The sequence below is a fragment of the Notothenia rossii genome (genome assembly GCF_949606895.1).
Source record: "Notothenia rossii genome assembly, chromosome: 11".
Taxonomy (NCBI): Eukaryota; Metazoa; Chordata; class Actinopteri; order Perciformes; family Nototheniidae; genus Notothenia; species Notothenia rossii.
This window is the reverse complement of record NC_136910.1, coordinates 58,559,227-58,585,726: the sequence shown is the minus strand read 5'-3', so window position 1 is coordinate 58,585,726 and position 26,500 is coordinate 58,559,227. Positions and strand designations below refer to the sequence as shown.

The following is a 26,500-nucleotide window of genomic DNA, read 5'->3' as shown; positions in this document are numbered from 1 at the left end:
GAAAGTTCATATAATCAAATATAATCTTTTATAACCCACAATGAAAATACATTATACTTCATGTTGTTAGGAACAGGGATATCCGCTCCTTTTTTAAGGATAGCAAATCAAACTACATTAGAACATTTTCAGACTTACTGTATGCTTTGGGAATAGCCCCTTATTTCAATTAAGAGATACTTCATTTTGTTTAAAGAACATGTATTGACACATGCCATATGATAAATGTTAAGTCTTTGGCGATTAGACCCCAATCCTGAAATCGTATATCTAAAGGGGGAAATGCGGCCGTGAGCATATAGGGAACCCCCAAAAAGGAGGAGGGTGTATGAGAGATGAAGGAGATCAGACCACTTGACGAAGGAGCTTACCTTACCAGGTGGCATGGATTCTGCTGAGAAATAATTGAGAATTAGACAGAGAATAGAGACAATGCCAACAAGCGAATAATATATGCGTCAAAGTGAGGCAGAGAAAGTAGTTCCATAGAGCTCGATACGGAGAAGTATGGGAGCTTGATCGGTGTCTGACAGTAATATTTAGACAGTACTAAAGCGAAGCCCGCCGATCCTTCAGCTCTTTCCTCCGGAGTATTAACTATTCTTAACCTGTTAAGCCGATAGCCCCCGCTGGAGGGGGCAAACAAAACAATTTTCACAAAAACTGTGTCTCAGGGCTTCTTAACATTTAACAACCTTAACGGGAAGAAACTCAGCTAACTGACGATATGAACCATTTTTAACTAAACCAGGGGTCGGCAACCCGCGGCCCACGGGCGGCCCTTTAAGCCCTCTGCCCTGGCTCCCTTGAGCTTAGACAAAAATAAGAAGGAAATAAAATAAAAGTATTTGTAGGACTATTTATATTTTGTTGCACGGTTGAAAATGTTTCGTATCTTGTATTTTGAGGTGATACTGTGACACATAAATAAAAAACAAAACGGTTTTAATTAGGTCAACTAAAATATGCGTCAGATCCTGCTACGGTCCCGCACGAGCGCCTTTTCTTGGAGGCGCTCGCGCGGGGACCCCCGGCTCGATGAGCGAACTATGGATCAATCAATGAAAAGTACCGGAGGAACACAGGATTTAATTCTGTGCGGACAGAGTTATATGCTTTCACAGCAAACGATGCTGGTTTACCGGTATGTTTGATCTGTAGAGAGAAGTTGTCAAAGGTGCTGCACTGCAGCCTTTACGTATCGAGAAACAACACGGGAGAGGAAGACAGCTGACGATCTTCAGTCATAATTCAATGGGGTATGTCATTTATTTCAGAAAACACTTTTTGTTATATTCCATGGAATGCTCTTAACGTCCCGATAGCAATGAATATATTAAATGCTTTGACAATAAATACATGCAAAAATTAATCTGGTGAAGCCGTAGTTCTGTAAAAAGCACGACCAATCATCTGAGCCGGCTAAAGTAACTGGATGGCCTACCTGCCTGTCAGCCTTCCATCTGTGCACAAACTGATCTCGTGCCCTCATTGGTCATGTGCGCGTTCGTGTGTGTTGGAGGAGGGGCTCTGGAAGGAAGTCTGAAGGAAGAGGCAGATCTGTTCCGGTTGTGTATTTTCAAATTCTAGCGCACTCAAGCTGGTTTCTCCATTCTTACCTACCCTACCTTTAACTCTTTTTAGGGTGCAGCTATACGTTTTATTTATTTCAAAGTGGGCCCATTTTAATAAAAAAAAATGTTCCTTCAAATGTTCAGAGGACTCCCCAAGTGCTGTGTTTAATTTATTTTAAAGTAGGCCTGTGTATTATTTGTAATTCTCCTTATAGGAGTTCTTTGTTTCTTATTAGAGGTCAACAGTTTTATATAATGTAATAAATAGCCTAATAAATGCAAAAAAACTGTAGTTTTTGTCTGATATAACAATAAATACAACTTAGCTATCAAGCTATGAAATATGTTTTGCGGCTCCAGACAAAAAATGTTTGGGGAAAAAGGAGCAAAATGGCTCTTTTGGTCAAAAAGGTTGAAGACCCCTGGCTTAGCCGATCTCCATTCAGAAAACATGCATTTAAAAAGGTTTTTCGGCGGCCCGCCCAAGTATAGTCTGTGTGTGGGAAACCCTGGTCATTAGTTACTGCCTGGATCAATCCCCTTTCATGGACTTGAATATACAGTAAATAGAGGAAAAATCTTCAGATGTAAAAAGAAATTGCTTTCGTTCTTCCAAATGTAACTTTTTTTTGAGAATTCGATTTTTTTTCTCCAAATTTCTCTTATTTTTTCAAAATGTGAGTTTTTTGTGTCTCAGCCTCAGAGAGAAACACCTGCTCACCTGGCAGAGCTGTTAGCCTCAGCTGCTTCTCATCAATCTCACTTTATTCTCTCTCTGATGACTCTCTTGTTTCTCTTCAGAGCCTGGTGAGGTTAAGCTGGTGGGAGGAGAGAGTCGCTGTGCAGGAACTCTGGAGGTGAAACATCAGGGAGAATGGAGACCAGTGAAGGGCTTTCCTCCCTCTACCCTGAAGGCAGCACGTGTTGCCTGCAGAGAGCTGGAATGTGGCTCTGCTGTTTCTGTGGGAGAGAGAGAGGAGTCCTCAGAGAGATCTGTGTGGGGGATCCTGTCTGCCTGTGTTCAGTCTGGATCTGTTCTGAGGCAGTGTGCATTATCAGGTTCCTCTTCGCACTTCCTGACTCTTACCTGTTCAGGTAAGCTCCTTTGACTTTTTTCTCCAAATTTGACTTATTTCTCAACATTTGATTTTTCTTCAAAATGTTGACTATTTCCTAAACAATTGACTTTTTTCTCAGTGTTTTTTTAAATAAATAATAAAAGATAAAAAATAAAATACAATAAAAAAAGCAACTGTTTATTTAACTCAGTTTGATCTTCTGTCCTCTCCAGACTCTGTCAGGCTGGTGGGGGGGACCAGTCTGTGTTCAGGTAGACTGGAGGTGAACTCTAACCAGACTGACCCGTCCTGGTCCTCAGTGTGTGAGGCTGACTTTGACCAGCAGGATGCTCAGGTGGTCTGCAGGCAGCTGGGCTGTGGGGCTCCTTCATTCCTCCAGGGGGCGCTCTATGGAGAAGGGGAGGCTCCAATGTGGACCAAAGAGTTCCAGTGTGGAGGCCATGAGTCTGCTCTCCTGGACTGTAGCTCAGCCTCAGAGAGAAACACCTGCTCACCTGGCACAGCTGTTAGCCTCACCTGCTCAGGTAGAAGATTCAAAGGTTTTATATGCACATAAGTTACAGTCAGTGACGCTGCAAGACAATCTGGGGGCCCCAGGCAGAATACATGCCCCCAAACACATCCAGCACAACCGGGCAAATCAATCAATCAATGTTTATTTATATAGCCCAAAATCACAAATGTTACATTTGTCTCAGTGGACTTCACAGTTTGTACAGAATATCAGTATGACAATACGACACCCTCTGTCCTTAGACCCTCTGTCCTCAGACCCTCTGTCCTTAGACCCTCACATCGTACAAGGAAAATCTTCCAGAGAAAGCCCACAGTTTAAAGGGGAACATGGGAGAAACCTCAGGGAGAGCAACAGAGGAGGGATCCCTCTCCCAGGACGGACAGACGTGCAATAGATGCCGTGTGTAAATTGAAAAGATAATACATTTGCAACATAGGTAGACCAAATGTTTGGAAATGCATGTGTGTATAATAGGAAGATGAATCCACGAGGATATCCATCCAGGACTTATGATCCAGGACCACAGCCACGACTCAAGATCCAGGACTCGCAATCCATGACACAGGACCGCAGCAACAGGATCATCCATGACTCCGGATCCCGGCGTATATAGACACCAAAAAGAAAGACATTTGGGGAAGCTGGGTTAATGGGAACATGAGAGTACACAGGTATAGACAGAGAGAAGGAAGAAGTAAGATGTCCCCCGACAAACTAAGCCTATATCAGCAAAACTAGGGGCTGAATCTAATCAGCCCTAACTATAAGCTTTATCAAAAAGGAAGGTCTTAAGCGCACTCTTAAAAACGGATAGGGTGTCTGCCGTCCGAACACAAACTGGAAGCTGATTCCACAAAAGTGGAGCTTGATAAGAAAAGGCTCTGGCTCCCATTGTACTTTTAGAGACTCTAGGAACAACCAACAACCCTGCATTCTTGGAACGCAATGCCCTAGTAGGACAATAGGGTATAATGAGTTATTTAAGGTAAGATGGCGCCTGCCCATTAAGGGCTTTGTAGGCGAGAAGAATAATTTTAAATTCTATCCTGTGTTCTATAGAGAGCCAGTGTAAGGCAGCCAGAACAGGAGTAATGTGGTCCCTTTTCCTAACTCTGGTTAGTACACGAGCTGCAGCATTTTGAATCAGCTGAAGAGACTTGACTGACTTCTTGGTACACCCTGATAATAAGGAGTTACAATAATCCAGCCTTGAAGTAACAAATGCATGGACTAGCTTCTCTGCATCGTTTTGAGGCAAGATATGCCTGATTTTTGCAATGTTACGTAGATGGAAGTAGGCGGTCCTTGAAATTGATTTTATGTGGGCGTTAAAGGATAAATCCTGATCAAATATAACACCAAGATTCCTTACAGTCTCACTGGAGGCCAAATTAATGCCATCCATAGTTTGTATATCTTTAGATAATTTGTTTCGTAGATTCTTCGGGCCAAGTACAATAACTTCAGTTTTGGTCATGTTTAACATCAAAACATTTAAGGTCATCCACGTTTTTAAGTCCTTGAGGCAGTCTTGAATTTTATTTAGATGATTAATTTCATCAGGCTTGATTGATAAATATAGTTGAGTATCATCCGCATAACAATGAAAGTTTACAGAATGATTCCTTATAATATTGCCTAACGGAAGCATATATAGTGTGAACAAAATAGGTCCAAGCACTGAGCCCTGTGGCACTCCATGGCTAACTTTGGTTTGCATGGAAACCAAAGTTTTGGGACTAGGAACACATTTCCCCAACAGCTGTGATTGGTTCATTTAATCAAACTACATTTATTCTTTCTCTGACGACTCTCTTTTTTTTCTTCAGAGCCGGTCAGACTGGTGGGAGGAGAGAGTCGCTTTTCAGGAACTCTGGAGCTGAAACATCACGGGGAATGGAGACCAGTGTGGGTCCCTCTCTGGACTCTGAAGGCAGCAGGTGTTGCCTGCAGAGAGCTGGGCTGTGGCTCTGCTGTTTCTGTGGGAGAGAGAAAGTCCTCATTCAGATCTGTGTGGGGGATCCTGTCTGACTGTGCTCGGTCTGGATCTGCTCTGAGGGAGTGTGTAGTATCAAGTTACTCTTCCAACTTCCTGACTATTACCTGTTCAGGTACAAGCCTTTGAATTTTTTTCTAAAGATTTTGAAATTTTTCTCACAATTTGACTTTCTTTTTAGAATTAGATTTTGTTCTCAAATTTTGATTTTTAAATAAATAACAAATAACAAAATAGAAATAAAAGATAAAGAGTAAAACACAATAACAATTTATCTTCTGTCCTCTCCGGACTCTGTCAGGCTGGTGAATGGGACCAGTCTGTGCTCAGGTAGACTGGAGGTGAAGTCTAACCAGACTAACCAGTCTAACCAGTCTGACCAGTCTAACCCGTCCTGGTCCTCAGTGTGTGAGGCTGACTTTGACCAGCAGGATGCTCAGGTGGTCTGCAGGCAGCTGGGCTGTGGGGCTCCTTCAGTCCTCCAGGGGGCGCTCTATGGAGAAGGAGAGGCTCCAATGTGGACCAAAGAGTTCCAGTGTGGAGGCCATGAGTCTGCTCTCCTGGACTGTAGCTCAGCCTCAGAGAGAAACACCTGCTCACCTGGCACAGCTGTTGGCCTCACCTGCTCAGGTAGAAGACTCAAAGATTCAAAGGTTTTATCATCATATGCACATGAGCTACAGAGTAGAAATGGCAATGAAACTCTCCTGACCTGAGCTCCTCCAATTGTGCAACATATATAATAAAATACAAAAAAATAAATAGTGCAAGAAGTCTCATCTTGTAATCTTCTCATTTATATAAATAGTTATCACCGCAATGAAGCGTTTTTAATATTGTCTTAATGTACATTATTTAGTGGGAATGCTGACACAGCATTCCCACCAGCTGTTATGCCGAAATTCGTATTATTCCGCCGGGTTATTTTGCGCCACTTCTCCTCCCGCATTGAACATCGCAGAAACTCCGTTCAAACATCAAAACGTTCAGCTCGGTCGGGATTCGATGGCTGTTACTTTTATCATCCATAACTTTCCTAATTCCAGAGATACATCCCATAATACATCACATTTTTAACATGGAAGTCAATGGAGAAACTCTTCAGACTTCAACAATCTTCATGCAACTTCAACTGCTAACTGCTCCTTCTTCAACTGCTAACTGCTCCTTCATACTTTCACTGGGAAACCTCATTCAACAGCGTTCAACATGTCTCCATTAAAACCCATTGTAAGTTCAGCCTCACCTTTCCCCACCACAGCAGCCGCACACCTTTAGTTAAACTGCCAAAAAGGTCACATTATTAACACGAAAGTACACAAAAAGCACACTTCAGATGCTCAAGTTCCTTGACATGCTTCACGCTTTGAAATTTCACCGATATCTGTTACAGTTCTTCAACAAAACGTTCACATGTAACAGGTTTATCTCTCATTCAGAACAATGGAAATGCTCTCCTCTCACTGATTACTGCACATCACCATGGAAACCTTTGATCTCTGCACACGTCGTTAGCTCAACTATAAACACCTGTGTAATGGAACACGGTGATGTCATCGCTCCAACTGACATGCTCAGAGCAGCAGACTTCAGATAATGGTTAACGGTCCTGCCCTCAACAGCTCTACGTCAATTATGGGGTGTCATCATATGCTGTTTCCATGGAAACGCATCCCTCGCCATAAAAGACGATGTCGCTATAACCCCCAATGAAAATGTTCAAAAAGTGCTCAAACTTCACATGTGTGCTACCAGTTCAGCCGTGAAGACATCTACCGGACAGTTTTGAGATTTATTCAAATGCCGTTGCCATGGCAACACAATGCTCGCCATGAAACATGGTTTCCTCATAACTTCAGTGAAAATACTCCAAATGGCCCAAAACTTCACAGGTTTGGTAGCGATGCAGCCATTAGCGCATCTAAGTGTATTATGGGGTGTCATCAAATGCTGTTGGCATGGCGACAGATCATTCGCCATCAAGTTAGTTCAAAAGTTTGCAGTTCAAATATTCTGTTGCTTTTCCAAGCCTTTTTATTTTCTTTTCTTCTCTTATCACACATTCAAGCCCCCAGTGTTCATGTATCATTTCAATCTAAATTCTTCACTTTCTTCTTACACATAACATTTCAGCATAGCAGTTTAGAGTCAGCTTTTCAGCATGAAGCATTCCCACTAGCAATTTTTTCAGGAATTGCATTCTCTAGTTTAATTTCATATTCTGTTCTTGTACATATGATATTGTATTTAGATGTACTGTATATAGACTTCTTGCACTATTTTACATTTTTTATTTTTTTCCCCAAATTTCACTTATCACTGAAACAGCTTTAGTTGTGATTGGTTCATTTCATCAAACTCTCTTTATTCTCTCTCTTGTTTCTCTTCAGAGCCGGTCAGACTGGTGGGGGGAGAGAGTCGCTGTGCAGGAGAACTGGAGGTGAAACAGGGAGAATGGAAACCAGTGAAGAGCTCTCCCTGGACCCTGAAGGCAGCAGGTGTTGCCTGCAGAGAGCTGGAATGTGGCTCTGCTGTTTCTGTGGGAGAGAGAGAGGAGTCCTCAAGGAGATCTGTGTGGGGGTTCAGTCCTCAGTGTGTTCAGTCTGGATCTGCTCTGAGGGAGTGCGCAGCAGCAAGTTCCTCTTCCAACTTCCTGACTCTTACCTGTTCAGGTAAGCTCCTTTGACTTTTTTCTCAGAATATGAGTTTTTCCTCGAGATTTTGACTTTTTTCTTACAATTTGACTTTTCCTCGAAATTGAAATATTTCCTGAAAATTAATTATTATTTTTAATTAGAGCTTTTTCTCCAAACCTTACTTTTTCCAAAAGTTTTTGATCTGTTTCTCAAATTTAGATTTTTTTTCTCAAAATGTTTCTTTTTTCTTAGAGTTCTTGACTTTTTCCTCAATATGGAACTTTCCTTTTAGTATTTAAATTTGTTTTCTCAAAACTTGACTAATTACTCAAAATTTGACTTTTTTCACAAAATTCCTCCTTGCCATTTCTAACCTATAGCTCATGTGCATATGACAATAACACCTTTGCATTTGATAAACATGTAAATAGAATATAAAATAGAGGAGCTGCAGCTGTGATTGGTTCATTTCCTCAAACTCTCTTTATTCTCTCTCTGATCTCTCTCTTGTTTCTCTTCAGAGCCGGTCAGACTGGTGGGAGGAGAGAGTCGCTGTGCAGGAGAACTGGAGGTGAAACATCGAGGAGAATGGAGACCAGTGTGGGACCCTCTCTGGACCCTGAAGGCAGCAGGTGTTGCCTGCAGAGAGCTGAACTGTGGCTCTGCTGTTTCTGTAGGAGAGAGAAAGTCCTCATTCAGACCTGTGTGGGGGATCCTGCCTGACTGTGCTCAGTCTGGATCTGCTCTGAGGGAGTGTGCAGAATCAAGTTACTCTTCCTACTTCCTGACTCTTACCTGTTCAGGTACAAGCCTTTGACTTTTTTCTAAAGATTTTGACATTTTTCTCACAATTTGACTTTCTTTTTAGAATTTGATTTTTTTCTCAAGTTTTGATTTTTAAATAAATAACACATAACAAAATAGAAATAAAAGATAAAGAGTAAAACACAAGAACAATTTAAAAAGCAACTGTTTCTTTACCTCAGTTTTATCTTCTGTCCTCTCCAGACTCTGTCAGGCTGGTGGGGGGGACCAGTCTGTGCTCAGGTAGACTGGAGGTGAAGTCTAACCAGTCTGACCAGTCTAACCCGTCCTGGTCCTCAGTGTGTGAGGCTGACTTTGACCAGCAGGATGCTCAGGTGGTCTGCAGGCAGCTGGGCTGTGGGGCTCCTTCATTCCTCCAGGGGGCGCTCTATGGAGAAGGGGAGGCTCCAATGTGGACCAAAGAGTTCCAGTGTGGAGGCCATGAGTCTGCTCTCCTGGACTGTAGCTCAGCCTCAGAGAGAAACACCTGCTCACCTGGCACAGCTGTTAGCCTCACCTGCTCAGGTAGAAGACTCAAAGATTCAAAGGTTTTATCATCATATGCACATGAGCTACAGAGTAGAAATGGCAATGAAACTCTCCTGACCTGAGCTCCTCCAATTGTGCAACATATATAATAAAATACAAAAAAATAAATAGTGCAAGAAGTCTCATCATGTAATCTTCTCATTTATATAAATAGTTATCACCGCAATGAAGCGTTTTTAATATTGTCTTAATGTACATTATTTAGTTGAAATGCTGACACAGCATTCCCACCAGCTGTTATGCCGAAATTTGTATTATTCCGCCGGGTTATTTTGCGCCACTTCTCCTCCCGCATTGAACATCGCAGAAACTCCGTTCAAACATCAAAACGTTCAGCTCGGTCGGGAATCGATGGCCATTACTTTTATCATCCATAACTTTCCTTATTCCAGAGATACATCCCATAATACATCACATTTTTAACATGGAAGTCAATGGAGAAACTCTTCAGACTTCAACAATCTTCATGCAACTTCAACTGCTAACTGCTCCTTCTTCAACTGCTAACTGCTCCTTCATACTTTCACTGGGAAACCTCATTCAACAGCGTTCAACATGTCTCCATTAAAACCCATTGTAAGTTCAGCCTCACCTTTCCCCACCACAGCAGCCGCACACCTTTAGTTAAACTGCCAAAAAGGTCACATTATTAACACGAAAGTACACAAAAAGCACACTTCAGATGCTCAAGTTCCTTGACATGCTTCACGCTTTGAAATTTCACCGATATCTGTTACAGTTCTTCAACAAAACGTTCACATGTAACACGTTTATCTCTCATTCAGAACAATGGAAATGCTCTCCTCTCACTGATTACTGCACATCACCATGGAAACCTTTGATCTCTGGACACGTCGTTAGCTCAACTATAAACACCTGTGTCATGGAACACGGTGATGTCATCGCTCCAACTGACATGCTCAGAGCAGCAGACTTCAGATAATGGTTAACGGTCCTGCCCTCAACAGCTCTACGTCAATTATGGGGTGTCATCATATGCCGTTTCCATGGAAACGCCTCCCTCGCCATAAAAGACGATGTCGCTATAACCCCCAATGGAAATGTTCAAAAAGTGCTCAAACTTCACATGTGTGCTACCAGTTCAGCCGTGAAGACATCTACCGGACAGTTTTGAGATTTATTCAAATGCCGTTGCCATGGCAACACAATGCTCGCCATGAAACATGGTTTCCTCATAACTTCAGTGAAAATACTCCAAATGGCCCAAAACTTCACAGGTTTGGTAGCGATGCAGCCATTAGCGCATCTAATTGTATTATGGGGTGTCATCAAATGCTGTTGGCATGGCGACAGATCATTCGCCATCAAGTTAGTTCAAAAGTTTGCAGTTCAAATATTCTGCTGCTTTTCCAAGCCTTTTTACTTTCTTTTCTTCTCTCATCACACATTCAAGCCCACAGTGTTCATGTATCATTTCAATCTAAATTATTCACTTTCTTCTTACACATAACATTTCAGCATAGCAGTTTAGAGTCAGCTTGTCAGCATGAAGCATTCCCACTAGCAATTTCTTCAGGAATTGCATTCTCTAGTTTAATTTCATATTCTGTTCTTGTACATATGATATTGTATTTAGATGTACTGTATATAGACTTCTTGCACTATTTTACATTTTATTTTTTTTTCCCCAAATTTCACTTATCACTGAAACAGCTGCAGTTGTGATTGGTTCATTTCATCAAACTCTCTTTATTCTCTCTCTTGTTTCTCTTCAGAGCCGGTCAGACTGGTGGGAGGAGAGAGTCGCTGTGCAGGAGCTCTGGAGGTGAAACAGGGAGAATGGAAACCAGTGAAGAGCTCTCCCTGGACCCTGAAGGCAGCAGGTGTTGCCTGCAGAGAGCTGGAATGTGGCTCTGCTGTTTCTGTGGGATTGAGAGAGGAGTCCTCAAAGAGATCTGTGTGGGGGTTCAGTCCTCAATGTGTTGAGTCTGGATCTGCTCTGAGGGAGTGCGCAGCAGCAAGTTCCTCTTCCTACTTCCTGACTCTTACCTGTTCAGGTAAGCTCCTTTGACTATTTTCTCAGAATATGAGTTTTTCCTCGAGATTTTGACTTTTTTCTTACAATTTCACTTTTCCTCGAAATTGAAATATTTCCTGAAAATTAATCTTTTTTTTTTAATTAGAGTTTTTTCTCCAAACCTTACTTTTTCCAAAAGTTTTTGATCTGTTTCTCAAATTTAGATTTTTTTTCTCAAAATGTTTCTTTTTTCTTAGAGTTCTTGACTTTTTCCTCAATATGGAACTTTCCTTTCAGTATTTAAATTTGTTTTCTCAAAACTTGACTAATTACTCAAAATTTGACTTTTTCCTCAAAACATCTCATTGCCATTTCTAACCTGTAGCTCATGTGCATATGACAATAACACCTTTGCATTTGATAAACATGTAAATAGAATATAAAATAGAGGAGCACCAGCTGTGATTGGTTCATTTCATCAAACTCACTTTATTCTCTCTCTGATCTCTCTCTTGTTTCTCTTCAGAGCCGGTCAGACTGGTGGGAGGAGAGAGTCGCTGTGCAGGAGCTCTGGAGCTGAAACATCACGGGGAATGGAGACCAGTGTGGGACCCTCTCTGGACTCTGAAGGCAGCAGGTGTTGCCTGCAGAGAGCTGGGCTGTGGCTCTGCTGTTTCTGTGGGAGAGAGAAAGTCCTCATTCAGATCTGTGTGGGGGATCCTGCCTGACTGTGCTCACTCTGGATCTGCTCTGAGGGAGTGTGCAGAATCAAGTTACTCTTCCTACTTCCTGACTCTTACCTGTTCAGGTACAAGCCTTTGACTTTTTTTCTAAAGATTTTGAAATATTTCTCACAATTTGACTTTCTTTTTATAATTTGATTTTTTTCTCAAGTTTTGATTTTTAAATAAATAACAAATAACAAAATAGAAATAAAAGATAAAGAGTAAAATACATTAACAATTTAAAAAGTAACTGTTTCTTTACCTCAGTTTTATCTTCTGTCCTCTCCAGACTCCGTCAGGCTGGTGGGGGGGAGCAGTCTGTGCTCAGGTAGACTGGAGGTGAAGTCTAACCAGTCTGACCAGTCTAACCCGTCCTGGTCCTCAGTGTGTGAGGCTGACTTTGACCAGCAGGATGCTCAGGTGGTCTGCAGGCAGCTGGGCTGTGGGGCTCCTTCATTCCTCCAGGGGGCGCTCTATGGAGAAGGGGAGGCTCCAATGTGGACCAAAGAGTTCCAGTGTGGAGGCCATGAGTCTGCTCTCCTGGACTGTAGCTCAGCCTCAGAGAGAAACACCTGCTCACCTGGCACAGCTGTTGGCCTCACCTGCTCAGGTAGAAGACTCAAAGATTCAAAGGTTTTATCATCATATGCACATGAGCTACAGAGTAGAAATGGCAATGAAACTCTCCTGACCTGAGCTCCTCCAATTGTGCAACATATATAATAAAATACAAAAAAATAAATAGTGCAAGAAGTCTCATCATGTAATCTTCTCATTTATATAAATAGTTATCACCGCAATGAAGCGTTTTTAATATTGTCTTAATGTACATTATTTAGTTGAAATGCTGACACAGCATTCCCACCAGCTGTTATGCCGAAATGTGTATTATTCCGCCGGGTTATTTTGCGCCACTTCTCCTCCCGCATTGAACATCGCAGAAACTCCGTTCAAACATCAAAACGTTCAGCTCGGTCGGGAATCGATGGCCATTACTTTTATCATCCATAACTTTCCTTATTCCAGAGATACATCCCATAATACATCACATTTTTAACATGGAAGTCAATGGAGAAACTCTTCAGACTTCAACAATCTTCATGCAACTTCAACTGCTAACTGCTCCTTCTTCAACTGCTAACTGCTCCTTCATACTTTCACTGGGAAACCTCATTCAACAGCGTTCAACATGTCTCCATTAAAACCCATTGTAAGTTCAGCCTCACCTTTCCCCACCACAGCAGCCGCACACCTTTAGTTAAACTGCCAAAAAGGCCACATTATTAACACGAAAGTACACAAAAAGCACACTTCAGATGCTCAAGTTCCTTGACATGCTTCACGCTTTGAAATTTCACCGATATCTTTTACAGTTCTTCAACAAAATGTTCACATGTAACAGGTTTATCTCTCATTCAGAACAATGGAAATGCTCTCCTCTCACTGATTACTGCACATCACCATGGAAACCTTTGATCTCTGGACACGTCGTTAGCTCAACTATAAACACCTGTGTAATGGAACACGGTGATGTCATCGCTCCAACTGACATGCTCAGAGCAGCAGACTTCAGATAGAGGTTAATGGTCCTGCCCTCAACAGCTCTACGTCAATTATGGGGTGTCATCATATGCCGTTTCCATGGAAACGCATCCCTCGCCATAAAAGACGATGTCGCTATAACCCCCAATGAAAAATTTCAAAAAGTGCTCAAACTTCACATGTGTGCTAACAGTTCAGCCGTAAAGACATCTACGGGACAGTTTTGAGATTTATTCAAATGCCGTTGCCATGGCAACACAATGCTCGCCATGAAACATTGTTCTCATAACTTCAGTGAAAATACTCCAAATGGCCCAAAACTTCACAGGTTTGGTAGCGATGCAGCCATTAGCGCATCTAATTGTATTATGGGGTGTCATCAAATGCTGTTGGCATGGCGACAGATCATTCGCCATCAAGTTAGTTCAAAAGTTTGCAGTTCAAATATTCTGCTGCTTTTCCAAGCCTTTTTACTTTCTTTTCTTCTCTTATCACACATTCAAGCCCACAGTGTTCATGTATCATTTCAATCTAAATTATTCACTTTCTTCTTACACATTACATTTCAGCATAGCAGTTTAGAGTCAGCTTGTCAGCATGAAGCATTCCCACTAGCAATTTCTTCAGGAATTGCATTCTCTAGTTTAATTTCATATTCTGTTCTTGTACATATGATATTGTATTTAGATGTACTGTATATAGACTTCTTGCACTATTTTACATTTTTTATTTTTTTCCCCCAAATTTCACTTATCACTGAAACAGCTTTAGTTGTGATTGGTTCATTTCATCAAACTCTCTTTATTCTCTCTCTTGTTTCTCTTCAGAGCCGGTCAGACTGGTGGGAGGAGAGAGTCGCTGTGCAGGAGCTCTGGAGGTGAAACAGGGAGAATGGAAACCAGTGAAGAGCTCTACCTGGACCCTGAAGACAGCAGGTGTTCTCTGCAGAGAGCTGGAATGTGGCTCTGCTGTTTCTGTGGGATTGAGAGAGGAGTCCTCAAAGAGATCTGTGTGGGGGTTCAGTCCTCAGTGTGTTGAGTCTGGATCTGCTCTGAGGGAGTGTGCAGCAGCAAGTTCCTCTTCCAACTTCCTGACTCTTACCTGTTCAGGTAAGCTCCTTTGACTTTTTTCTCAGAATATGAGTTTTTCCTCGAGATTTTGACTTTTTTCTTACAATTTGACTTTTCCTCGAAATTGAAATATTTCCTGAAAATTAATTTTTTTTTTAATTAGAGTTTTTTCTCCAAACCTTACTTTTTCCAAAGTTTTTGATCTGTTTCTCAAATTTAGATTTTTTTTCTCAAAATGTTTATTTTTTCTTAGAGTTCTTGACTTTTTCCTCAATATGGAACTTTCCTTTTAGTATTTAAATTTGTTTTCTCAAAACTTGACTAATTACTCAAAATTGGACTTTTTTCACAAAATTCCTCCTTGCCATTTCTAACCTATAGCTCATGTGTATATGACAATAACACCTTTGCATTTGATAAACATGTAAATAGAATATAAAATAGAGGAGCACCAGCTGTGATTGGTTCATTTCCTCAAACTCTCTTTATTCTCTCTCTGATCTCTCTCTTGTTTCTCTTCAGAGCCGGTCAGACTGGTGGGAGGAGAGAGTCGCTGTGCAGGAGACCTGGAGCTGAAACATCACGGGGAATGGAGACCAGTGTGGGACCCTCTCTGGACTCTGAAGGCAGCAGGTGTTGCCTGCAGAGAGCTGGACTGTGGCTCTGCTGTTTCTGTAGGAGAGAGAAAGTCCTCATTCAGACCTGTGTGGGGGATCCTGCCTGACTGTGCTCAGTCTGGATCTGCTCTGAGGGAGTGTGCAGAATCAAGTTACTCTTCCTACTTCCTGACTCTTACCTGTTCAGGTACAAGCCTTTGACTTTTTTCTAAAGATTTTGACATTTTTCGCACAATTTGACTTTCTTTTTAGAATTTGATTTTTTTCTCAAGTTTTGATTTTTAAATAAATAACAAATAACAAAATAGAAATAAAAGATAAAGAGTAAAACACAAGAACAATTTAAAAAGCAACTGTTTCTTTACCTCAGTTGTATCTTCTGTCCTCTCCAGACTCTGTCAGGCTGGTGGGGGGGACCAGTCTGTGCTCAGGTAGACTGGAGGTGAAGTCTAACCAGTCTAACCAGTCTAACCAGTCTAACCCGTCCTGGTCCTCAGTGTGTGAGGCTGACTTTGACCAGCAGGATGCTCAGGTGGTCTGCAGGCAGCTGGGCTGTGGGGCTCCTTCAGTCCTCCAGGGGGCGCTCTATGGAGAAGGGGAGGCTCCAATGGGGACCAAAGAGTTCCAGTGTGGAGGCCTTGAGTCTGCTCTCCTGGACTGTAGCTCAGCCTCAGAGAGAAACACCTGCTCACCTGGCACAGCTGTTAGCCTCACCTGCTCAGGTAAAAGACTCAAAGATTCAAAGGTTTTATCATCATATGCACATGAGCTACAGAGTAGAAATGGCAATGAAACTCTCCTGACCTGAGCTCCTCCAATTGTGCAACATATATAATAAAATACAAAAAAATAAATAGTGCAAGAAGTCTCATCTTGTAATCTTCTCATTTATATAAATAGTTATCACCGCAATGAAGCGTTTTTAATATTGTCTTAATGTACATTATTTAGTTGGAATGCTGACACAGCATTCCCACCAGCTGTTATGCCGAAATGTGTATTATTCCGCCGGGTTATTTTGCGCCACTTCTCCTCCCGCATTGAACATCGCAGAAACTCCGTTCAAACATCAAAACGTTCAGCTCGGTCGGGATTCGATGGCTATTACTTTTATCATCCATAACTTTCCTAATTCCAGAGATACATCCCATAATACATCACATTTTTAACATGGAAGTCAATGGAGAAACTCTTCAGACTTCAACAATCTTCATGCAACTTCAACTGCTAACTGCTCCTTTCTTCAACTGCTAACTGCTCCTTCATACTTTCACTGGGAAACCTCATTCAACAGCGTTCAACATGTCTCCATTAAAACCCATTGTAAGTTCAGCCTCACCTTTCCCCACCACAGCAGCCGCACACCTTTAGTTAAACTGCCACAAAGGCCACATTATTAACACGAAAGTACACAAAAAGCACACTTCAGATGCTCAACTTCCTTGACATGCTTCACGCTTTGAAATTTCACCGATATCTGTTACAGTTCTTCAGCAAAAGGTTCACATGTAACAGGTTTATCTCTCATTCAGAACAATGGAAATGCTCTCCTCTAACTGATTACTGCACATCACCATGGAAACCTTTGATCTCTGCACACGTCGTTAGCTCAAATATAAACACCTGTGTCATGGAACACGGTGATGTCATCGCTCCAACTGACATGCTCAGAGCAGCAGACTTCAGATAGAGGTTAATGGTCCTGCCCTCAACAGCTCTACGTCAATTATGGGGTGTCATCATATGCCGTTTCCATGGAAACGCATCCCTCGCCATAAAAGACGATGTCGCTATAACCCCCAATGAAAATGTTCAAAAAGTGCTCAAACTTCACATGTGTGCTAACAGTTCAGCCGTGAAGACATCTACGGGACAGTTTTGAGATTTATTCAAATGCCGTTGCCATGGCAACACAATGCTCGCCATGAAACATGGTTTCCTCATAACTTCAGTGAAAATACTCCAAATGGCCCAAAACTTCACAGGTTTGGTAACGATGCAGCCATTAGCGCATCTAAGTGTATTATGGGGTGTCATCAAATGCTGTTGGCATGGCGACAGATCATTCGCCATCAAGTTAGTTCAAAAGTTTGCAGTTCAAATATTCTGCTGCTTTTCCAAGCCTTTTTACTTTCTTTTCTTCTCTCATCACACATTCAAGCCCCCAGTGTTCATGTATCATTTCAATCTAAATTATTCATTTTCTTCTTACACATAACATTTCAGCATAGCAGTTTAGAGTCAGCTTTTCAGCATGAAGCATTCCCACTAGCAATTTCTTCAGGAATTGCATTCTCTAGTTTAATTTCATATTCTGTTCTTGTACATATGATATTGTATTTAGATGTACTGTATATAGACTTCTTGCACGATTTTACATTTTTTATTTTTTTCCCCAAATTTCACTTATCACTGAAACAGCTTTAGTTCTGATTGGTTCATTTCATCAAACTCTCTTTATTCTCTCTCTTTTTTCTCTTCAGAGCCGGTCAGACTGGTGGGAGGAGAGAGTCGCTGTGCAGGAGCTCTGGAGGTGAAACAGGGAGAATGGAGACCAGTGAAGAGCTCTCCCTGGACCCTGAAGGCAGCAGGTGTTGCCTGCAGAGAGCTGGAATGTGGCTCTGCTGTTTCTGTGGGATTGAGAGAGGAGTCCTCAAAGAGATCTGTGTGGGGGTTCAGTCCTCAGTGTGTTCAGTCTGGATCTGCTCTGAGGGAGTGCGCAGCAGCAAGTTCCTCTTCCAACTTCCTGACTCTTACCTGTTCAGGTAAGCTCCTTTGACTTTTTTCTCAGAATATGAGTTTTTCCTCGAGATTTTGACTTTTTTCTTACAATTGGACTTTTCCTCGAAATTGAAATATTTCCTGAAAATTAATTTATTTTTTTTAATTAGAGTTTTTTCTCCAAACCTTACTTTTTCCAAAGTTTTTGATCTGTTTCTCAAATTTAGATTTTTTTTCTCAAAATGTTTCTTTTTTCTTAGAGTTCTTGACTTTTTCCTCAATATGGAACTTTCCTTTTAGTATTTAAATTTGTTTTCTCAAAACTTGACTAATTAATCAAAATGTGACTTTTTCCACAAAATTCCTCCTTGCCATTTCTAACCTATAGCTCATGTGCATATGACAATACAACTTTTGAATTTGATAAACATGTAAATAGAATATAAAATAGAGGAGCTGCAGCTGTGATTGGTTCATTTCATCAAACTCTCTTTATTCTCTCTCTGATCTCTCTCTTGTTTCTCTTCAGAGCCGGTCAGACTGGTGGGAGGAGAGAGTCGCTGTGCAGGAGACCTGGAGGTGAATCTTCATGGGGAATGGAGACCAGTGGGGGGCCGTTACTCTCTCTGGACCCTGAAGACAGCAGGTGTTGCCTGCAGAGATCTGGACTGTGGCTCTGCTGTTTCTGTAGGATTGAGAGAGGAGTCCTCAGAGAGATCTGTGTGGGACATGACGTCTACCTGTGTTCAGTCTGGATCTGCTCTGAGGGAGTGTGCAGAATCAACTTCCTCTTCCCATTTCCTGACTCTTACCTGTTCAGGTAAGCTCCTTTGATTTTTTTCTCACAATTTGACTTTTCCTCGAAATATGTCTTTTTTCTCAGATATTTGACTTTTTTCTCAAGTTTTTATTTTTAAATAAATAACAAATAAGAAAAGATAAAGAATAAAATACATTAACAATTTAAAAAGTAACTGTTTCTTTACCTCAGTTTGATCTTCTGTCCTCTCCAGACTCTGTCAGGCTGGTGAATGGGACCAGTCTGTGCTCAGGTAGACTGGAGGTGAACTCTAACCAGTCTGACCCGTCCTGGTCCTCAGTGTGTGAGGCTGACTTTGACCAGCAGGATGCTCAGGTGGTCTGCAGGCAGCTGGGCTGTGGGGCTCCTTCAGTCCTCCAGGGGGCGCTCTATGGAGAAGGGGAGGCTCCAATGTGGACCAAAGAGTTCCAGTGTGGAGGCCATGAGTCTGCTCTCCTGGACTGTAGCTCAGCCTCAGAGAGAAACACCTGCTCACCTGGCACAGCTGTTAGCCTCACCTGCTCAGGTAGAAGACTCAAAGCTTTAAAGGTTTGATTGTCATATACAACAATAAAAATTGTGCAAGAAGTCTATATACAATCTACGTATTTATATAAATAGTTATCACCGCAATAAACCGTTTTTAATTTAGTCTTAATGTACATTATTTACTTTCATATTCTGTTCTTGTACATATCATATTGTATTTACATGTATACAGACTTCTTGCACTATTTTAAATGTTGTATTTGTTTCTCAAATTGGACTTTTCCTCAAAATGTGACTTTTTCTCCAAATTGTTATTTCACCAAAGTTCACCTTTTTCTTAGAGTTTGAGTTTTTGACTTTTTGACTTTTTTTCTCAACATTTAACTTTTTTTTTTGTATTTGACTTTTTTTCTCCAAATTGTACTTGTTACACAAATATGACTTTTTCTCAAAATGCTGACTTTTTCCTCAGAATGTTTCATTGCCATTTCTAACCTATAGCTCATGTGCACAATATAACCTTTGAATTTGAATTTGATATACATGTAAATGATTATGAAGTAGAGGAGCTGCTGCTGTGATTGGTTCATTTCATCAAACTCAATGTACATCTCTCTCTGATGACTCTCTTGTTTCTCTTCAGAGCCGGTCAGACTGGTGGGAGGAGAGGATCGCTGAGACCTTGAGGTAAATCGTCATGGAGACTGGAGGCTAGTGGGCTATTCCTCTCTCTGGACCCTGAAGGCAGCAGGTGTTGCCTGCAGAGAGCTCAACTGTGGCTCTGCTGTTTCTGTGGGACACAGAGAGTCCTCAGTGAGACCTGCGTGGTTGATCAGTTCTGACTGTGTTGAGACTGGATCTTTTTTTCTCAGACTTTTTAACTTATTCACTCAAATGTTGACTTTTTCCTCAAAATTCCTCATTGTCATTTTAAAATGTAACTTTTTTTGAGAACCTTTTTTTTTTTAACTTTATTCTCACATTTTGACTTTTTCCTCCAAATTTTGACTTTTTTCACGAAATGTTATGTTTTTTTTTAAGAATTTGATTGTTTTCTCCAAATGTGGCTTTGTTGAGGTTTCAATATTGAGTTGAATAATTAAAACGAAAGTTCATATAATCTTGTATAATCCACAATGAAAATGTATTATATTTCGTGTTGTTCTATACTCACAATATATACAACATGTCTGTGCTTTGGAAAATGTAGATTAAAGCCTCTTATAGTTTATCACTATGGGTGTCACTGTTTAGCAGAGGGGAGACAGTTGTCTTCACTCACAGCAGGCTGTAGAGAGGAGACCCCTGACTCAATGGAAAAGTACTGGAGCCCCAAAATGTGTTTGGGCCATACCATAGGAGACAAGTCTGGATATGTTGGTAAGTTCTCTCAACTTGGTAAGTACTCCTAAAGAGATTTGAATATTACCAACGGAAGAGGGCTGTTGACTTTAATATCACAACTGAAGAGGGACAGTTGAAGAGATTTTAATGTATTTGATTTCACACCCGGTAATCTATGAGGGTTTTCCTCTGAATTCCAGTGGAAGAGGTTTTTAACGCAACTGAAGAGGGACAGTTGAAGAGAGATTTACCAAATAAAATAAGAAATGTAAAACTGTGAATTGAGGTTTTTGATTGGTAATTTACCACAGCATGAAATATGTTTGTATGATTGTCACATTGTAACGAGAGAAGGTAAAAACCCTGTACAAGTGTGGACCATTTTCTTCAAATAAAATCATCCCACCCTTTTGGACTGGGATATCTTAAAAGAAATATACGTCCTCTCCTGCTTTAAGGTAAGCACACTTCCACACTCACACTTAGGCAGGGCCACACCTCATTACATATACCAGAATCCTACGGGATCGCTTAAACAGATTTAGGGCGTCGTCTGAATTGAAACAGCAGTTAATTGAACCTGGTTCTTCAGAAGTTAGTAGAGGTGAGACCTTGCTGATCCAGGTGGATCTGAGCCAAGCAGTACACTTACATAGACTCAATAGCTTCTGTTAGGTCAATTAGTAGGACTGATTAATTGCCAGAATAATTAAAACAGGCCTGCCGACTCCAACAGCAGCATACACAACAACAGTGAAATAAATATTATAAATATTCTGAAAGCAGAATTAAAATCACTGATCTGAACCCACCTAACTCTGTGCTAGTGATGCAAACCTGTTGTCCTATTGGGCTACACAAATAAATGTTGAGGATTTCATATGCAGTGGCCGCTGCCTTGTAAGCCGGATCGAACCCCAAGCTTTTGATTCGAAGTCAGAATGTCCCGATAATTCGGTTTTTACTAAAAATATATTTATTTATTTTTTGCTGTGTTTTTGTGTGTGTTTGAGTGTGTGTTTGTTTGTGTGTCCGTGTGTCACAGAAAAAAGAAAAGAAAACTGAATTTTTAATAAAAACCTGAATTATGGTGTTAATTTTCGTGAGCTGTTGCAGTATCCCAGAACAACTGCAGGGGCACTGTATTGAAACCCATATTTAACACAAGTTCTGTTTTTGTAAAATAGTGGGATTTTGGAGACTTTTACTGTTTGAGCTCTCGAGAAACACTTCCAATCTGTCAGAGAGAGCAGCACACTGACCCTGTCCTGATAATACAAAGTGTCCTCGTAGTGTCTGTGTTTACTCATACCACATGTCTGCTTAGACCACATAAACCAGCATACTAACACATATATGACATATCTGAATAAATAACGAAAGATCACACACACACACACACACACACACACACACACACACACACACACACACACACACACACACACACACACACACACACACACACACACACACACACACACACACACACACACACACACACACACACACACACACACACACACAGAAATGTACCTTCAGAAACACACACATATTCACAAAATAGACACACACAGACACACAGACACACACACACTCCAAAGAACATTGGACATGCAGAAACAAACATGCACACACACTCATACACACACACATTAACATACACATTCACACTCAAAAAGACATACCTGAATAAAGACAAACACTTGCACACACACACACACACACACACAGACATTTACCTACAGAAACACACAAACGCACATGCATACTCAAACACACTAGTGCAAACACACACACACACACACACACACACACACACACACACACACACACACACACACACACACAGCTGTCCTTTAGTCGCTTCCTGCCAGTGGAAAGACGGAGTATAAAACAGATAATTGCTCCATTATTTTTGCCAGAGAGCTCTTGCAGCTGTGTGTCATTGAATCAGTGAACTCTGCTAAATACAGCCATCGGACTCTCCTGCTATTCACACTAACTAGGGGTGTAACGGTTCACAAACATTTAGGTTCGGTACATACCTCGGTGTTCAGGTCACGGTTCGGTTCGGTACGTTTTCGGGACTGCAGAAACAATTATCACAAAACTTAAAATATTTTTTTTAATTATTATTAAACTGTGAATAATGTATTCACTCAAATAAATATAAAATATAATAAAATAAACATTAAGTTGCAGCATTTCGATGAACTGAAATAATCTGTATTTGAACTGAACTGTACTCGTACCTAAGCAGCCAGTTTGACATCATGACTTGCTTGTCGTTGTATTTTCATGTTTGTTTAAAGAAAGATGAACTTGTCCACATTGCTTGCCCAAAGGGCAGATCTGCTGGCACTAACAATGTCTCCTGCTGTGGAGAACACCCTCTCTAGGGACAGAGGTAGCAGATATAGCCAGGTAGCGCTTTGCTAACATGGCAACATAAGGAGAGTTGGCGTTTGTAATAGCTTTGGCTCGGTCTGAACTTGGTGCGAGTGGTGGAGGCTTAAATGCTAGCGGGAGTTGGGTTTGCATTTCAGTCTTTTTTCTTTTGGTACCGGTGATATTCACGTTCGGGTGATGCCTTTTCAAATGAGTTTGCAAGTTTGATGTATTGCCAACAATGCCGACAAACAGCTTTGGTTCGGTCCACCTGTCTTTGTCCGTCATCCTTGTACATAACTGCAAAACCAAAATGTTCCCAAACCGAAGACTTCAATGATGCTGGAGGATTTTCGAGCTCAACTTTATCTGCGTTCGCCATTTCGACAGTTCCTCTAATTACTGACTACATTTGAACGCATCCCTGTGAACAGCTCTCACAGTATGCCAAAACATTTAAAGTGCTACTCAACTAGCTTTAGATAAGCCAGCCCTTTATTAGTATATAAGTGCTTTGTTAGTAATTCTATCTCTGGAAGTGGAGTCCAAAGAGATGAGTTTTCAGTCTGAAGAAGATGTGTAAGCTTTCTGCTGTCCTGATTTCAATGGGGAGCTCATTCCACCATTTTGGAGCCAGGATAGCAAACCCACGTGTTTCTGCTGATGGGAACTTGGGTCCCCCTCGCAGTGCGGGTGCAGCGAGCTGTTTGGCTGATGCAGAGCGGAGTGCACGTGCTGGGGTGTACGGTTTAACCATGTCCTGGATGTAGGAAGGGCCAGATCCATTCACAGCATGCTATGTAAGTATCAGTGTCTTGAAGTGGATTCTAGCAGTTACTGGAAGCCAGTGAATGCATGTAGCCCTCGGCATATTGGAGTTAAGAGCCTGTACATTTCATATACATAACCATATTGTCTCTGGTATTTGAAGTGTGAGTCCACTTCAAATACATATCTGCACAAAACGATGTCCGTGAAGTGGACAAGTCATAACCCCAAAATGAAGCTGATGCTGGGGTATGATGTTCCTGAAAAACAGCTCAAAAATAAAGTTGCTCCGATTTGCATGAGAGTTAGTGGACTGAGAACAGTGGACCCACAGATGACTAATTCAAAGTGACGTGCACGTAGTCCTTGCCATGTTTGAAATATGACCTTGTACATTTCAAATACCACAGGTCGTGTAGTGATGTATTTGAGGTGTACTGTCCACATCACAGACCTGAGATCCTGCTGTCATGTATTTGAAGTGTACTGTACACTTCAAATACTTAACCGCAGGATCTGGGGTGTTTGAAATGTACAAGGTCATATCTCCACAATGCCCACACCTGAACCTTGTCATGCCTCCAACCCTCAGATTCAGTGGTGTCAAATTGGAGACATTTGGACAATTTCACAAATCGCTGCAGCGAGAGATGGAGCAGGCCGGGTGAATAATCCATGGTCACATGCGTGTAGCCCCGGGCATCGTGGAGATGTGACCTTGTACAAAGTGTATTTGAAATTTACTAGGACACAAGTCCTGCGTACTCACGCCTAGGAGTCTGTAATTATATGCCTGACATCCCATCCCACTTGTGAATAATTGTTGTAAATATGAAAGAGATCGCTTGAGGGCAAGTATTTTAACCTCCTCAATTTATGGAGCAATGCATAAGTGTCCCAAGATGGACAATCTGTACACTCCGAATTCACCGGAGCATTACGGCACCAGCGTAATGCATAGGTCTGACTGGCAGCTGGCGCAGCATTACGCATGTGTCCAAAATGTTAAGGCCTAGAGAATATTGGACCCCAAAGCAAAAGACTGGAGAGAGATGGTCAAAAACAAAAAGCTTTATTCAAGCAGAGGAACAGAAAAAACGGCAGTGGAGGCAGGAAGCCGGCTGGCACGGAGACGTCAGGGACAGGAGGCAAAAATCCAAGCAACAGATCATAGAGACGAGGAGAGCAGCGAGACACACCGGAGGGTCGAAACACAAAGGAATTATCTGGCAGGGAAGTGGCATGAGGACCGGGCTTTTATATCCACAGGTGAAGAGGTGAGTGGAAACAGGTGTGCCTCGTCTGCTACTGGGAGGAGCCAGCTAGCTCCCTGTCACACACCAGCCCTGCAGAGGAAAACAGAGAAGGGAGGGGGGAGATAGGAAAAAACACAAAAAGAGCACAACAAAACCAAAACTGAGATGCAGATGCCACGAAATGAGCCAGGCCCTACTGCCTTCGCTCCAACCCCCCTCCCTCCCCCCACATCTACAGCTTATCTACAGGTGAAAATTACTTTTGCGACACATTTATCGCAAGAAGTGTAGCAAAAGTCACGAAATAAAAAAGATTATAAAAATACGATATAGTTATTTAAATAATAAAAGTGTTCCAAAATAAAATATTTTAAATAATGTAATAATAAATATAAAATAAAATAAATGTAAAAGTAGTAATAAATAGAAAAAAATAATGAAATATATATTTATTTTAATAATACATAAAGTTAATGAATACAATATTTATTTATTTTAATTTAAAAAAATAAAACAAGAAAATAAAATGTTATTATTGATGATTAATAGGGTGCTAAATATAAAATAACAATAATTAAATCATGAATAATTCAAACAAATAGTATGAAAAACAACCAAAATAAAACTTGTTAATTAAATTAAATATTCTAAATCTTGAAAATACAAAATGATAAGCCAGATAAGAATCCTAGAAGATGTGGAACTACTTGAGCAGGTCTCCCTTGAAAAAGAGATCAATGATCTCAATGGGATTCATCTGTATAAATAAAGGTTTGAAATTAAATGAAATGAGAAGGTACTGTACTAATAAATATGATGGTGTTTTGTAAAATACTTAATTTATTCAATACCTATTTAATATTTTTAAAGCATTTACATCATATAGTATTTTAGATAGTGGGGTTAGTGCCGTTGTAATGTGAAGACTTGGCCACTAGGGGGCAGCGCTGACTCAATCTGCTGTTACTGATGCAGACATGAGACGATTAACTACTAATAACCTGAGATCTGTTCTTAAATTATAATTAAAAGCTATGCGATGATCAGAAAGAGATGCAATAATTGTATACATTTGATATCATTTCTACATCTCTGTGAATCATATTCAGATCTAAAAGAAACAAGGGGCGTTTCCACAAGTATATAATAAAGATATATATAAAGGTCTCTATAATAGACCCATCTGCTACCCAAATATAAAGTTATGGTCGTAGGTTACGATATAACAAGTCTGTATCTTATCCATATGAACATGTGCTAAGTGAGGGGGGGGACTTCATTTCCTCTGGGGGGTCCGGGGGAATGCTTTTTAGGGTTTTGGAGTTCAATGTTTGATGCAATACCTCTTTAAACACTCTCCATGGGAACAGGCGCCACTGCTTGAAACCAGTATGTGATTTATTTTTGTTTACTTGTTTTATAAAGATTTCTGTCAAATGTCTTAAAGCTTATATACAGTATCAATCACTTTACCAAACATTTCTAAATTAAATCCACTTTTTCTCTTTATAAAAAATGGAGGAACCATAGCTAAGAAAGTATGTCTTTTATTTGGTTTTGACAGATTCAAATAAATAAACCTGTCAACACCCTGACATCATACACACACACACACACACACACACACACACACACACACACACAC

At 41.0% G+C, this 26,500-nt stretch overlaps 2 protein-coding genes and 1 pseudogene across 3 annotated transcripts in view; 2 read left to right on the top strand and 1 right to left on the bottom strand.

Moving 5' to 3' along the window:
* The window catches only part of LOC307024363 (scavenger receptor cysteine-rich domain-containing protein DMBT1-like), a gene marked incomplete at its 3' end in the record, with an annotated part of 85,008 nt that extends 65,234 nt beyond the window's left edge, over window positions 1–19,774 (top strand). Inside the window, exons 16-32 of the mRNA XM_079658428.1 lie at window positions 2,376–2,669; window positions 2,866–3,177; window positions 5,000–5,281; window positions 5,572–5,796; window positions 7,557–7,664; window positions 8,324–8,605; window positions 8,811–9,131; window positions 10,892–11,173; window positions 11,660–11,941; window positions 12,148–12,468; window positions 14,228–14,509; window positions 14,993–15,274; window positions 15,480–15,809; window positions 17,571–17,852; window positions 18,338–18,628; window positions 18,822–19,133; window positions 19,740–19,774. Of these exons, the coding sequence (XP_079514554.1) occupies window positions 2,376–2,669; window positions 2,866–3,177; window positions 5,000–5,281; window positions 5,572–5,796; window positions 7,557–7,664; window positions 8,324–8,605; window positions 8,811–9,131; window positions 10,892–11,173; window positions 11,660–11,941; window positions 12,148–12,468; window positions 14,228–14,509; window positions 14,993–15,274; window positions 15,480–15,809; window positions 17,571–17,852; window positions 18,338–18,628; window positions 18,822–19,133; window positions 19,740–19,774 (4,523 nt within the window). The remainder of the gene's footprint in view (window positions 1–2,375; window positions 2,670–2,865; window positions 3,178–4,999; window positions 5,282–5,571; window positions 5,797–7,556; window positions 7,665–8,323; window positions 8,606–8,810; window positions 9,132–10,891; window positions 11,174–11,659; window positions 11,942–12,147; window positions 12,469–14,227; window positions 14,510–14,992; window positions 15,275–15,479; window positions 15,810–17,570; window positions 17,853–18,337; window positions 18,629–18,821; window positions 19,134–19,739) is intronic.
* Window positions 1–26,500, top strand: part of LOC307025491 (versican core protein-like) — an 82,976-nt gene that overhangs the window by 14,453 nt on the left and 42,023 nt on the right. The window lies entirely within an intron of this gene.
* LOC307025356 overlaps window positions 1–26,500 on the bottom strand; it is a 246,475-nt pseudogene that overhangs the window by 219,776 nt on the left and 199 nt on the right. The window lies entirely within an intron of this gene.